Source organism: Carassius carassius, chromosome 7 (assembly GCF_963082965.1).
Source record: "Carassius carassius chromosome 7, fCarCar2.1, whole genome shotgun sequence".
Taxonomy (NCBI): Eukaryota; Metazoa; Chordata; class Actinopteri; order Cypriniformes; family Cyprinidae; genus Carassius; species Carassius carassius.
In genome coordinates this window covers 20048723-20064282 of record NC_081761.1, presented here as the reverse complement: position 1 = coordinate 20064282, position 15560 = coordinate 20048723, and the positions used below count along the sequence as shown (strand labels likewise).

At 40.8% G+C, this 15560-nt stretch overlaps 2 protein-coding genes across 3 annotated transcripts in view; one reads left to right on the top strand and one right to left on the bottom strand.

The window, feature by feature from the left end:
* gpm6ba (glycoprotein M6Ba) overlaps window positions 1-4032 on the top strand; it is an 80660-nt gene extending 76628 nt beyond the window's left edge. For both annotated transcript variants that reach the window (XM_059554116.1, XM_059554115.1), the window contains exon 7: window positions 3034-4032. In XM_059554116.1, the coding sequence (XP_059410099.1) occupies window positions 3034-3186 (153 nt within the window). In that variant the 3' untranslated portion in view covers window positions 3187-4032. The remainder of the gene's footprint in view (window positions 1-3033) is intronic.
* A 1547-nt stretch (window positions 4033-5579) lies between these two features.
* Window positions 5580-7304, bottom strand: LOC132143677 (ras-related protein Rab-9A-like). Its single transcript, XM_059554114.1, has 2 exons — window positions 7146-7304; window positions 5580-6805 (listed from the first exon to the last, which is right to left on the bottom strand). Exon 2 carries the CDS (start codon window positions 6767-6769, stop codon window positions 6164-6166), a length of 606 nt encoding a protein of 201 aa, XP_059410097.1. The 5' UTR covers window positions 6770-6805; window positions 7146-7304; the 3' UTR covers window positions 5580-6163.
* Between the last annotated feature and the right edge of the window lie 8256 nt (window positions 7305-15560).

The following is a 15560-nucleotide window of genomic DNA, read 5'->3' as shown; positions in this document are numbered from 1 at the left end:
GGCCTATGAGGTGGTAATCTGGTAGCAGCCTGCTTGCTAAAGACGTCCTGGAACGCCCTGTAGTCCTCCGGTATGGAGATGCACTTGGTGGATTCAGGACTCTCGACGAGGGTTGACTGAAGAGAGAGTTTTGGGACGGGTAGGTGTCGAAGGCAGGATTCGTGGCATTTAGAACTCCACTTGAGGATGTCACATCTCTCCCAATCCATGGAAGGTGAGTGCTTAATCAGCCAGGGACGTCCCAGGACGATGTCCACTGTAGCACCCTCCAACACCAGAAATGAGATGTCCTCCACGTGGAAGTTGCCGATTTGAAGTTGGCAGTCAGGCGAGCGTTGCTTCACTTGGCCGGATCCCAAGGGCTCTCCTCTGATGGTGTTGATCTGATATTGAGGATGTTGAGGTAAAGCTGGTAGGTTGAGGGTTCTCAGTGTGTTGAGGGAGATGAAGTTCCCCGAGGCACCCGAGTCGATGAGAGCTTGGACTGTGAAAGCAGAGTCTTTAATCCGCAGAATGACCGAAGGTTTTCTCATGTTAGTTACGTCTGGGGAGATATTTAGAATACTCACAGAAGGTAGTGATGGTTTGATAGGACAGGAAGTGATGGTGTGGTTCTTGCCTCCACAGTATAGACAGAGCCCCTGGGACACACGGCGGTATCTCTCAGCAGCGGATAGATGATAGGAGTCTGTCTGCATCGGTTCTGGTGTTGGAGGGGAATGTCCAGGAACGGGCGAGGCGGCTGGCAGAGAGATGGTGTCAGGAGAACATGCAAACAGGCGCTGAGCGATCTGGGTGGTTTTTTGGATGAGCCCTTCGAGACCGATTGAATCGTCGAAAATCACCAGTTGCTGTCTGATGTTGCAGTTCAACCCCTGACGGAAGATTGAGCAGAGCGCTGGTTCATTCCATCCACTAAGGGTCGCTAGGGTGCGGAACCGGAGAGTGTACTCACCAGCCGAAGAAGAGCCTTGACGCAGGCGTAACAGTTCATCAGAGACTGATAAGGATCCGGTAGTCCTTCCAAAAACTTCCTTGAAGTGTTTAGTGAATGCAGATAAATTACCGATTATGGGATTTTCCGCTTGCCATAGTGCATCAGCCCAATCCAGCGCTCGGCCCAACAGCAAACTGGTGATGAATGCCGTCTTAGATCGCTCCGTGGGAAATCGTTGGGGCTGCATCTCAAAATGCAGAGTGCACTGCAGGAGGAAGCCGTTACATTTGTCCGCCTCGCCCGAATAGCAAGCAGGTAAGGCCATGGGACTTCCAGAGGCAAAGGGGGAAGTGCACGGTGAAGGCTGGAAGATTGATAGGAGAGGATCGGAAGTGGGGCGAGTTGACATAGTGAAGGATCTGTATCTTGTCTAGGTCAGATCTTCTGTCACGCTCCGAGGGAAGAAAGAGAGAGATGTAAATGAACTTAGAGATGTATTTAATAATAAAGGATAAACTCAAAACAGAAAGGTTTCATTCAGAACATAAATCACATCATAAGAAATAATGCAAAAGCAAACATAAAACAGGAACAAACTTAACTTGTAGACAGACAGAACGGCGGGAAGACTGGTAGATAATACTGTGGTAGAAGAGAGTAGTTTGAGTCCAGTGTCTAACGAGTAGATCTGACAGTGTTCTGATGAAAGTGCTGTGTATATATGGAGGTGCGTTGATGAGGAGCGGCAGGTGCAGGTGATCAGAAGGCGGGTGATTGGGAACGAGTGGGCGTGGTGATGGAACCTGACGGTCTGGATGTGTTGCTGACAGTTTTAGATTCATCTAAACCTAGTCAAATACCATGTATAATATCGAATTCAGACAGCATATAGTTTTTGCCTTTTGTATTCTCAAAGCAGTATAGTTCCTGTTTTCAGAAATAATCAGAAATAAACAATTATTGTGGAGATCTTCACTTCACTTTATTTAGTTTTTTTTTTGTTTGTTTGTTTTTTTAATTTCTTTGGATATAAGAGATTCTTATATCATCTTTTATTTGCTAACTGTGTACTTATGAAATAACCGATTTCATGTGATGCCATATACACTGAAAAAAAAGACCATGTAATTTATTTAAGTGCATTTTGGAATCAGAAATAATAGTTTCTGGTTTAAACATGTTTTGTTCAGTTTGTCTTAAACCAAATAACACTTGCATAGAAAAAATGAAAAGAAAAACATTTTAAACCATATTTTTGCCAGAAACCATAGTTATTTTAGTATCATTGAGATATTTTTTAATATGTATATGTATTTTTCTTTTTTATTTATTGCAGCTTTATTTTTAGCTATGTTGGTACATCAAGATAAACTAAATAAAAATGAGAAATATTACTTTGTTTCAACTATGTAAAAATAAGTTTAAGGTTTGTATGTGTGTGTATGTGTGTGTGTGTGTGTATATATATAAATATATATATATATATATATATATATATATATATATATATATATATATATATATATATATATATATATATATATATATATATATAAAACTTGTTAAAGTAACAAAAAATTATGATTTAAGTGTTAGTTAACTATAATAACCCTGCATGTTGATAAATAGGACACATACTGATTATCTTAAATATTTTTAGTATATAATAGAATATGTAATGCATATTTTAAAAACACACACAATTAAATAAATATTATATTATGCCAACATTTTTAGGATTATGTCTGAAGATGTACAGTAAAAGATGTATAATATTAATGCATAATATGATATTATATATAATAAATATAATTTCATATAAACAAATTATATAAAGTTGCTCCATTTTTTCAGTGTATTCCGATCAACTAATATTCATTTCTGTTTGATGCAGCTATAATAATTCACTGAGATTTAGTTACTCAAGTGATTCTTAGAGCAACTAATTAATACTGTCTTAACTCGTTATAGCTGGCTTTGGCTAACTAACCCACTCATGACTAATCCTTCCCTCCACCTGTTTCTTCCTCTTTCTTTCTCCCTTTCTGTCACTCTTTCTATTTTGTCTGTCTCCTCCCCTTCTCTACCGTCCACAGATCCACTACCTGATGATCCTGGCAGCAAACTGGGCCTATCTCAAGGGACTGTGTCAGCAGACTCATGCCTACCAGGACATCAAAACCAGAGATGATCAAGAGCTGCAGGATGTGCAGTCACGCTCAAAGGAGGGTCTAAACTCCTACTCATAAACAGTTCTCCCAACTCTTATCTACCCAACCTCTATCTAACCTGCTCTAGACCACACCAACACACACACACACACACCTGCCACCCTCAGATGAAACACTATACACAAACTAACACTGCTAAGCACTGCGCTATCCTGACTATACATCATAACAGTGGTATAAGTTGGTTATAATCATGATGAAACATGTCAGGCAAGATATTAAACATCTGTAACAAATGATGAGTGGAATCATGCAGTTTATGGTGATAGGATGTGTTTTTCTCATCTACATGGTGCAAAAGACCACTGGTATAAAAGTGTATGTATTCTAGTATCGTACTGTCATTTGCAAGTATTTTGAATTGCTAGAAAGTGTACGTACAGTGTAGAGTCATGGTTATAACTGGGTTATGTTTGGTTTTATGATGCATTGTCTTGGTTAAGCGCTGCTTAAATGATAAACTGTCTGCACTAACTCCTCACAGACAATTTGCAGGAACTTCCTACCTTTTTTTTTTTTTTTGCCGTTTTATACATATATAAATATATATATATATATAATTGTGTGAAAGTGAATGAATGTTGTTGTTTTTTTTTATTTTTTTTTATTATGGGTCCCAGGTTGTGTATTGAAAATGTCTGCTTATTTAGAATTTTTCTCTGATCTCTATGGCTTCTATCTCTCAGATCTCTATCTTAGATGTCTGAATTCACCTTTTTACAACTCTCTTTCTTACTTTATTTTTTGGAGGGGGTGGGGAACAATACTGGTTCTTGACAAATTGCACTAATCTTGTAATAGAAAGCCGGCGTATTAACACACATACACACATACACGCACGCATGCACATAAATTAGAAAAGAAAATCTATTTAAAGGAGGTTTCAGAAGCTGTCAATCTTGAGTATCATCATCAAACAGTCAACCTTCAAAATTATATTCTGACAACTGATATAAAGTCTGACTAAATGAAAAAAATGAACTAATGCTAAATGATTTACTAATAATGTCTAACCTAAACTGCCCTCATCAGCTATACAGGTTACATACTTTTCTTCAGTTTTATTGATAAATCTAGGTATGTTTCAGTCTTCTACAATTTGTTCTTATGGCAAGATTGGTGTTTACTATGAGTTTAATGAGATGATTGTGACTCCTCTGTGTGAGTTATTGCTTTGTGGACGTGAAACTCTGAAAATGGTTTGAATTTACAGTCAAATAATACAGCCTTGTTTTTGCAGTGTATCTTTTTCCTAATTGGTCTCTCTCTCTCTCTCTTTCTATTACTACTTTTACAATATGACTCTTTTTATTGATCTCACTTTTAACTAAAATAATTATTCTCTGTAATGTCTCTGTAAATATAAGCATGTTAGTATTGTCCACGTATACAGTTGTTTAATACCAATTATATGCCATTTCTTGCTGTATGTTAAATTCTGTTAAAGGGATCTTAAAGGGATGTGTAAGATGTTGATCTATTTACCCTGTTTTTGAAAAAGAAGATGTGTGCCTGGGTGTTCTATTGTTCCCTGATTATTGCATGAAGGAGAGATATTTCACTTCGTTTTGCAGTACTATAAGTGATGTGTAGTCCATTGTTCTAATGAACTACAATTGACAGTGTCCCATCTTTCTCCAAAAAACAAACCACTGTATGTTATTGGAAACTGTAGTCTTAGATGTTTCATAGTCGATTTTATTTGAAGTCAGATGTTTTATGAATCCTGTATAGTGATTTTTGTAACCTTCTCTAGTAAAATATTTTCTATGATCTATATGAGCTCTTTTGTTTATTTTCTTTTTTAAAAGCAAGACGTGCATTATTCTTTATATCTTGGCCAAACTGACTTATAGCTTCAATGCATTGCAAGGTAACATAATTTTAATTTATCCTTCTGCAGCTTGTGCATTTTTGTTGTAGCTGCGCCACCTGGTGTAGGAATTAGTACATGACGCCACCGTTTTGTTTTGTGATTAAAAGACATGTAAAAGAATAGTTCTCCCAAAAATTTACATTTGGTTAAATGTACTCACCTTCAGTTCATCACAGATGTAGATGAGTTTGTTTCTTCATGGGAACATATTTTATGATATTTAGCATCACTTGCTCACCGGTGGATTCTCTGCAGTGAATGGGTGATAAAAGTATCACAATGATCCAAAAGTAATCCACACAACTCCAGTCCATCAATTAACTCTTGAAGTGAAAAAACAATATTATCAGGTTTGTTTGACTAAGGAGACACGCACCCAGTCACTGCATGGATCCATTGATGAGCAAGTGATCTCATCTACATAACTTTAGCAAAATTTCATTTTGGGGTGAAAGATTCCTTTATCTTTTCATTGCACCAAAATAATAAGAACTGTGGTTAGTATAACAAATAGAAACATAATGAGGAACATACGCAATTATCAAATTCTTTTAATTCAGCATTATTTCAATTAAATATATATGAATACACACAAATATAGCAAACTTAGATTAGCATGCAGGATTATTATGAGAATCATTTGTGGCACAGAAATCATGTCAAATAAAATGAATGGTATCATTTCAGTACTCAACTTTTATATTCTAGCATATTTAAATAAATAAAAATGTTAGCTCTGATAAATTAAGAGAGACCCAAAGCCCATTGAAATGAAAGTTGTTATTAAAACAAAAATATATATTTACAAATATGCTATAAAATCGCACTTTATGGCTCAAAGACATTCCAAAATGTCTTATGTAATATTGTTAAATAAGACAAACAAACCTGTGCTAAAGGCAATTAAAGTAACACAACTTGAACACAAAGCACACTTGTATATGTTCTATTGTTAATGAGTGTAACATCTGATGTTTATTTCTCAACTTGTAAACAGTATTAGAACTAGTGTGAGTGCTAAAGCTAAAACATCTTAATTCTGCAATGACAGAAATTATGAAATTAGGTTTTTCTGGAACGGAGCATTTTTGCATTTTTTGCTAACACATAAGGAGTGTTTCAACAGCATGAGCCGTTCGTCCGTGGCTTTCTGTGCAGGTCAACAGTGTCTGTGGGCAGAAGGTGTTCGGTGCGATCTTCAGATGACAGCACATGTCTAACTGCTTCCTCAAATGCAGCTGAGACATTAGTGGCATCCTTTGCGCTTGTTTCAAAGTATGGATATCCACCATTCTTTTGACACCACCTTAGAGCTTCTTCCATTGACACCTGACGCTCCATCACATCTACTTTGTTCCCTAGAACAACAAATGAAAATTTCTCTAGGTCCCTGACATCTGCATAGTATGCAAACTCTTTCTTCCAGTTGTTGAGGTTTAAGAAACTTTGATTATCATCCACACTAAACGTAAGCAGACAGCAGTCGGAGCCACGGTAAAAGGGTGTTCGGAGACTTCTGAACCTCTCCTGGCCTGCTGTGTCCCAGATCTGTAGAGTGACCATGTGACCATCCACCTCCAGCTCTTTGTTTAAGAACTCTACACCGATTGTGTGGAACAGATGTGAATCAAACTTGTTGGAGACATACCGGTTCATGAGGGAGGACTTTCCCACTCCACCATCCCCCAGCAGAATCACCTTTAACAAAGATGACTTGGTGGTCATGATCAAGAACTTTCATAGGTTACCTCACCCATAGACCTGAAATAAAAATCAGAATTGTCAAGTTTTGAAAGGCCAGTCTTCTCACTTTGTAGTGAACTAAATGTAGGCCTACAATATAAAGGCGGTCATATGATGCAATTTCTGTGTTTCCTTTCTCTTTGGAGTGTTACAAGCTCTTGGAGCATAAAGAAGATGGTAATAGTAAAGCTGCAAAGACTAAAGTCTCAAATCCCAAGCGATATTCTTTATAAAAGTTAAGACTTCTCCACGCCCTCCTAAAACAGCTTGTTTAAACACACCCCCACATGTCTATGTCACGATGTGGGAAAATTTGCATAATGCCACCCAAATGTTCATGCAAAGAAAGAAGGCGTACCTTTTATTCTCGCTGTTGCCGCTGGCGCCATGTCGTGGAGACACTGTGTGTTTCATTGTGAAAGTTTGTCATGCCTAGAGCTGATCCGTGATGGTTGCTGAGGAAATACATCAACTTCGAGCTGTGGATCTCCGGATCAGCTTTCACCGTGGATGAAGCGGAGTCCACAGGCGTAACTATCGGTAAGCAGGGTAAGCGGTTGCTTATGGGCCCGGACCAATCAGGGGCCCGCCCGCGTTACTGGAAGATTTTGATTGACAGCTGGGTCCCCCTATCGCATTTGACTACTTTTAGTTTGATCGCATTTAAATTTTTTGCGAATTGATTTGAATAAATAATGACAACAGCATATTTGACTGATAATTAAATAAATGTTTGAAACGAACAATGATGAATTTGGTGTAATTTGTTTCTAATTGAAACTGGGGAATCCCCGGGTGAACATGCGCATTGCGTGCAAAACAGTAAAAAATGTTGAACTTGAGACAGACATGGAGTCGTCAAATTTTTAACACAAAAGTGGCTTTCAAAAGCGCAAATGAAAAAAGGAATTTGATAAATTAATTAATAAATTACCAAAAATTGGAAGCTTCTTTAAAAAGATGACACAGGGGGAGATCGAGATTGAGATGGAGCAAGAGAGTGAAGCGACTAAAGCACCTGAAGCGACCGTTGGTAGTAGCAGCTCCGTGGTTAATGCTAGCACCAGTGGATCAAGCAACATCGATGTAAAAGGTGAAAATGTTGTGGAGGAACGTAGTAAGGCATTCAATGCACGCTCGGTGGCCTGTGCTAACAACACCAGCGGGTCATCCAACAGAATCGAGGAGAACGAGGTAGATATGCCCATCACTGCTAATATCTCCTTGCATGAGCATCCAACCGACATGGGTCATTTTCCTGAGTATCTAGACTCAAATGTCAAATGATTTATAGTGTCTTCGGGGTCATGCAAACCTACTGGCCCTTTCCCACGGGATCCCGCACAGGATAACCGCTCCTTTACAACTGCATATTACGTTTGCAAAACCAAGTCTGGTTTGGAGGTACCGAGGACATGGCTGTGCTACTCCCCCACACTAGATGTAGCCTACTGCGAGCCCTGTTGGCTTTTTTTCCAAGTCAACATGGAAGACAAATACCTGGCGTAATTTATCAAAGAAAATTCAACAACACGAGTCATCCACTCTACACAAAGCTGCATGTGTGATATGCGACCTCTGGCGTCAGAACAGAACTATGGATAAGGATATGGAGAGGGACATACTTCATGAGGCCAGCTTTTGGAGACAGGTACTACACCGTGTGGTTAATGTTACGCTCACTTTAGCAATGAACAACATTTCGTTTAGAGGGCATAGGGAAAAAATAGGGGAAATTAACAATGGTAATTTCCTTTCTGTCATTGAGCTCCTGGCAATGTATGACCCAGTGCTTAAAGATCTGATTAGCCGCCCTGCTCACTCGATCAAGTACCTAAGCCCACTCATACAAAATGAGCTAATAGAAATTCTTGCAAAACATACCCAGAAAGACATTCTAGACAAAATACGATCAGCTCCATTTTTATCCATGATTATGGACACAACACAAGATGTGGCAAAAGTTGATCAGATGAGCCAGATCTACAGATATGTCATAGTTGAACAAGATGCTCGCGGTGTTGCCACTGATGTGACGATCAAAGAGTCCTTCATTGGATTTCGTGAAGTTAAGGACTCATCGGCCAGCGAGCTTACTCAGGATATTGTTGCGTCTGTGGAGGACAACGGCTTAGACCTTTCCAAGTGCAGAGGGCAAGGGTATGACGGTGCCGCAAATATGCGCGGCATATACAGTGGTGTCCAAGCAAGGATAGCTGCCAAGGAGCCAACTGCCGTGTATGTACACTGTGCGTCACACAATTTGAATCTCATCCTTAATGATGCGGTGAAGATACAAGAAGTAAGACAGTTCTTTGACATTGTTGAGCGCATTTATGTGTTCTTTGGGCACAGCATAAAAAGATGGGCAATGCTCTCAAATAAAACACACAGTGACGAGACAAACAATGACTCCAACATAACACTGAAAAAGTTATGCCCGACTAGATGGTCCTCACATCACTAAGCAGTAACCGCTCTGAGATATCGGTACAATGATGTGATGACGGCAATGGCAAAACTTTCAATGACAAGCAGAAAGAAAGATGAACGGGACGAGGCTGGATCGTTGAAACAGGCAATGGAGAAATTCTCATTTGTTTGTCTTGTTGTCCTCCAAAGCAAAATCCTGGAACAAACTAATGTGATATCAAAACTTCTACAATCCCAAGACATGGATCTGGCTACAGCAGTCCAGCTACTGGACTGCGCCATCAGAGACCTAACTGTGTTCCGAGAAAATTTTGAAGATGCCAAACAAACAGGGAAGAGCCTTTCAGAGAAGTGGGGAGTAAGCAGTGCATTTGAGAACACTCTGTTGAGAAAAGTGAAAGCGCATTTTGATGAGCTGTGTCAAGATGAACGTTTAGCAGATGCTGAGTCATAGTTTCGCGTACACGTGTTTAATGCCTGCCTTGATATTGTCATCGCTCAGTTGACCCAGAGATTCGTCGGTTTACGATCAACAGTTGACAATTTCAAAGTTTTACTGCCCGAGACCCTTTGCACTGCAACAGATGATGAACTGTTTTTGCAAGCAAACAGGCTGTTGGAGATGTACAGAGATGACATTACTACTGATTTCCCAATGCAATTATTATCATTCCGTTCATGCTTGAAAGACAGTATTTCACAAATTAAAACAGTGCAACAGCTGACAAAGATGTTGATGGTCGAGAACAGCTGCATCACTGCGAGTTTCGGGGAGGTTTGCACTGCTTTCATGATTTTTCTGACCATCCCAGTGACAGTGGCCTCTGCAGAGCGTTCTTTTTCAAAACTAAAACTGATAAAAAGCTATCTCAGGAGCTCAATGGGACAGAGTCGTCTCTCTGGACTTGCCATACTGTCAATTGAGAATGCCTGTGCGCGCAATCTGGACCTTAAGGATATGATCGACAACTTTGCACAGAGAAAAGCCTGGAAAATGCAGCTATAATGTAAGTGAGCATCTTTTTTATGTATTTGGACCTATGCCTATGTGTATATAGCATTGACAGTAACAGTAACAATGTGATATTATGTTGTGCCGTCACCAGCAGTTTTTTTTTTTTTTGGTGCGCGTAGCGTCATCACGTGTTGTAGTAGGGGGGCCCGCTTTGATAATCCTGCTTAAGGGCCCGGTATTGGCTCGTTACGCCACTGGCGGAGTCGCATTGTTCCTCACTCTAGACCTAGACATGCATCACAGTACGGTGAGGGGCGTAACATTTCCATCAAAAGCTTGAGGCATTCAGCCAATCACAATGCACTGGATAGCTGGCCAATCAGAGTACACTCCACTTTTCAGACCGATGAGCTGTGTAAAAAACTACGCATTTCAGAAAGGCAGTGCATAGAGGAGAAACAATAATGTACAGTATGTGGGAAATAATGTATTTTGAACCTTAAACCGCATAAATACATTTCATTACACCAAATACAAAAAATAATATTCTTTTTAGCAACATCATATGACCCCTTAAGTAGGACTTTTGTGGAAGGCGAGGTAACCTTGTCAGGGTTTGGGTAGAGGGATGAGGCGAGGACTCAATGATGCAGAGAGAAGGGTTCTTTAATAGTTGTAATAATAAAATAAACCAACAAAAACTACCCCGTAGGGGAAAACAGACTAAACTTGACTGGCAAGGCAAGGCAAGGCAAGACACGACACGACACGACACGATGTACACAGACAAATGTTTGACGACGAACTAGCAACCAGACTGCAAACACAAGGACAATAAATGGGGAGCTAATGAGGAGGATAACGAGGGAACACATGTGGGGAAACTTACATCAATAATCAGGTAACAAGATGGGTGGGGTCAAGACAATTGATGAGAGCACATGGCACATAGGAACTAAGACAAAAGCCATGTGCTCACACAAAACAAAAAAACACAAGCACATGGCCAGCAAACCAATCACTAGCCATGTGCTTAAATGGACACAAACACGCAGCTAATGGGCAAGCTCATAAACCGCGTGTTCACACGAGACGGCACGCAGCCAGTAAAAACTAAGCCGCGCACTCACATGAAAACAATGACATGAGGAGAGTATCAGGGCTCGGTCACAAAACCATGAATAACACTAGACTGGAGTGACAGAACCCTGACACTAGCCCCCCTCAAAAGGGACGCCACCTGACAAAACAGGAACATGACAGCACAGGCATGACAACACAAGCACGGTACAAAACAGAACACAAGACATGGAAATCAAAAAACAGACAAACTAGGGGAGGGAGGGAGGGAAGGGAGCCCAGTCATCTAGCAGGAAAACCCAACCAGCTGTTAAAAGGGACCAGGGAGGGGCGGGATGGTTGAGCCAAGGAGGCTCAGGCAGTCCAGGAGTCCCAGCAGTGGGCCAGGGTGGAGCCGGAGGGATGAGCCAGTGAGGATCTGGCCTAACAGGAACCCCGACGGACCACCAGGGCGGTGCCGGAGGGACAGACCAGTGAGGCTCCGGCCTAACAGGAACCCCAGCAGACCACCAGGGCGGAGCCAGAGGGACGAACCAGCAAGGATCCAGCCTAACAGGAACCCCGGCAGATAGGAAGGGCAAACCCGGCAAGGCACTCATCAAGGGCAGAGCCGGCATCAGGGCAGGGGGCTTGGGCAGCGCCGGCAGGGCAGGGGGCTTGGGCGGCGCCGGCAGGGCGAGGCGCTTGGGCAGCGCCGGCAGGGCGAGGCGCTTGGGCGGCGCCGGCAGGGCGAGGGGCTTGGGCATGACTGGATTGGCCTCCAGGCCAGCAGTGGGCTCCTGAATGGCCACCGGGCCATGAGGGATGAAGGAAGCCTTTCTCCTCCTCCTCCTCCGTCTCCGAGACTGGGGCAGTGCAATGTCGTCGGCCACTACTGGGGGCACTGCAGCCTCATCCGGCACCTCTGGGGGCGCTGCAGCCTCATCCGGCACCTCTGGGGGCGCTGCAGCTCCTTTATCCACCATAGGGGGAACGGCAGCTTTGAAGGGCACCACAGGCAGTACTGCAGCCTCCTTAGCTGGGGAACGTGCCACGAACTCCACAAATTCCCCAAACGACAGGTGGTCCAGCCCCCTCATTCTCCACCAGCTGAGAGGCTCATCAAGGGCATCATTGAAGAGGTCCTTGAGGGCCGCATCATTAAACTCCAATCCCTCTGCAGTACCACTGAACTCCAGGGCAAAATCCCTCACACCAGTCCCTTGTTGATGGAGAGAGATCAAGGTCTTAAACTGGAGCATGCGCTGGTAGTGGGGGCTGGAGAGAGTGGAGGCTGGTGGACGGTGCAAACCCTTCTTCCGCTGAGTCCTCATACTGGCTAGTTCGTACTGTCAGGGTTTGGGTAGAGGGATGAGGCGAGGACTCAATGATGCAGAGAGAAGGGTTCTTTAATAGTTGTAATAATAAAATAAACCAACAAAGACTACCCCGTAGGGGAAAACAGACTAAACTTGACTGGCAAGGCAAGGCAAGGCAAGGCAAGGCAAGACACGACACGACACGATGTACACAGACAAATGTTTGACGACGAACTAGCAACCAGACTGCAAACACAAGGACAATAAATGGGGAGCTAATGAGGAGGATAACGAGGGAACACATGTGGGGAAACTTACATCAATAATCAGGTAACAAGATGGGTGGGGTCAAGACAATTGATGAGAGCACATGGCACATAGGAACTAAGACAAAAGCCATGTGCTCACACAAAACAAAAAAACACAAGCACATGGCCAGCAAACCAATCACTAGCCATGTGCTTAAATAGACACAAACACGCAGCTAATGAGCAAGCTCATAAACCGCGTGTTCACACGAGACGGCACGCTGCCAGTAAAAACTAAGCCGCGCACTCACATGAAAACAATGACATGAGGAGAGTATCAGGGCTCGGTCACAAAACCATGAATAACACTAGACTGGAGTGACAGAACCCTGACAAACCTGTTATGTGTACAGGCTGGTTCTAGAAAATCCCTAATGGTAATTTTCAGAGTAACCCACTACCTTAAATACCTTTTAATTCCAGTGTGACATAAAGTCAGTTGGCTCCGGTGAGTGTTAATGGTATCTTTAGAACACAGTTTTGTCCCCAGACATTGTTCTTCACAGAAATATTAATATTTCTATTCAGAAATGTCCCGTGACAGGAGTCCATGCATCAAAGCCCTGGAAGTGCTGATCATGTGAGACATATCTTCTTGGATTGTCCTGTCCTCATAACTTAGTATAAGAAAATAATATAACTCACAATGTAAGGAATCATTATAATCAAATTTGTCTTATTACATCCCCACTTTATTTATTCAAAAAACGTGAGACAGACAGCGAACGAGTCTAAACATGTTGAAAAAACTGTAGGCTAAAAGATAACATATTAACAGTGTAAAGCTAGACGAAATGTAAGGCCGGGCTGCTATTTTATAGGGAACATTTAACAACCAGACAGCGCTTTCATGCTTTTACAGCAGCAAACATCTTAACAGCAAACAGCCAGATTGCAACATTAATCAATGACAAGCTGAAGAACTGTTACAATGCGACTGTTTTCTCGACATAAAGCTAATCGGAAAAAGTAATGGCAAAGTAAAAACTTTGTGGCAAGGCATCAATTCAGCGTAGGAGAAAAAGAAAGTGTCGGAATTCCATTAAATTGCTTGATCAAACTGGCAGATCCGAGAGACTCTTACAAGCGCAATCATTGCTTTAAAGGTCCTAGTAAGTTCTACACATTGTGTAATGTACATTTAAAACATTACCGTTAGGGAATACCGTTAGTGTAAGAATAATACATTACCGTTGAGAATTCAGCAGTGAGTGTTGAAGCACTGTGCTAGCACCGCCATTCCGTAAAGTACAACAGCATCTCCAGTGTGTGGAGCGCGTCCAGGACATGGCGCCCTGGGCTGGCCAAAGCTACTGAAGCTCATATGACCCAGTACTCATTTATAAGACATGAAACATGAAATCAGTTAATAAAACAACACTGTAATGAATGAAGTTAGTTTCAGAACTGAGGTCAACTTAATACAGAAAACAATGACTGAAAGGTTAATTGTAATTTAAATATATTCTCTTCTATGTTCATGCTCCACATTGTTGAGTGAGATCTGAGTGCATAAAATACATTCCTTGGACTGAGGCATCCAAAGAAATCAACCTTTGGACCCTATCTTGGCCAGGTTACCAGGTCACATGCTCTCTTACATGTAGCACACTTTCTGTCACGTTTGCTGAGCCTAGACACAAGATCACATTTGGCTCATACTGCATGGGTTGTGCTTCCCTTTTTTGGGTGATCTGAAAGTAACTTTACTGGTTCTCATAAATTCATTTACTGTGACCAAAACCATAAATAGAGTAACAAAGATCAAGCTCATGAACTCTGAAAGAGATTAAAGAGGAAGTACAGTAGATTTAGAATTTACCTTACAGTAATTATTATTATTGTAGTACAAGTCACAGTTTAAGTAACCTTTATTAGTACAGACATTAACAAATGTATAAAGTTGGTCAAAGTGACAAAGGTTTAATAAATATATTATTGCGCTATATTTTCATGCACATTTTATTTCATAATGTGAATACATTATTATATGAAATTTGAAAGGGCATATAATCTGAATTACCAGTCAACTCAGTCAAAACCATTGGATTAAATTGCTTTTAACTTAATGCAACTCACAACTACTTAAAAGTAAATTGTATACATTTATGAAACCCACATATTCATTTCATAACAAGACAACATCATAGATTTTAAGATTTATAAAAACCTTAAAATGTTATACTTTTTAATACAATGGTTAATTAATAGGTGTGCATATTCAATTTAATCAACAATAATTCAGTCCCAAAAGTGTGTTTGTAAGAGACTAAATAGACTTTATAAAAGTATTTTTGAAAATCCATCTCATAGATTAAAAATAAATCTACATAACATTACATGTAATGCCTCAATTTACACCAGAGTCAAAATTAACCTGAAAGCAAAAGTATAACATATTTAATGGTTATATATATTTAAAATAATTTATGTGATAAACCTTGTGCATTTGCAACTTGTGGTTCCTGTACTTGAAAACTATGCATTTTAAAACTTTGCATTTTGCAAGTATGTATCTGCTCTGAGTCTATAACTTTCTTGTGGTCTTCAGTTTGGTGCAGTGAACCCTCAACAATGTATTGGGTCATATGCGTTGGGAGGGTTCACTGCACTAAACTAAAGGACACAAGAAAATTATTCTGAATAAAAAATCTTTGCTTGGTTTAACTGTGCAAAAAAGGTCAGTTAGTACTTAAAAA

Bases quoted from the DNA above. Each gene is read 5' to 3' on its own strand.
- LOC132143677 (XM_059554114.1), bottom strand. From the start codon at position 6,769: ATGACCACCAAGTCATCTTTGTTAAAGGTGATTCTGCTGGGGGATGGT.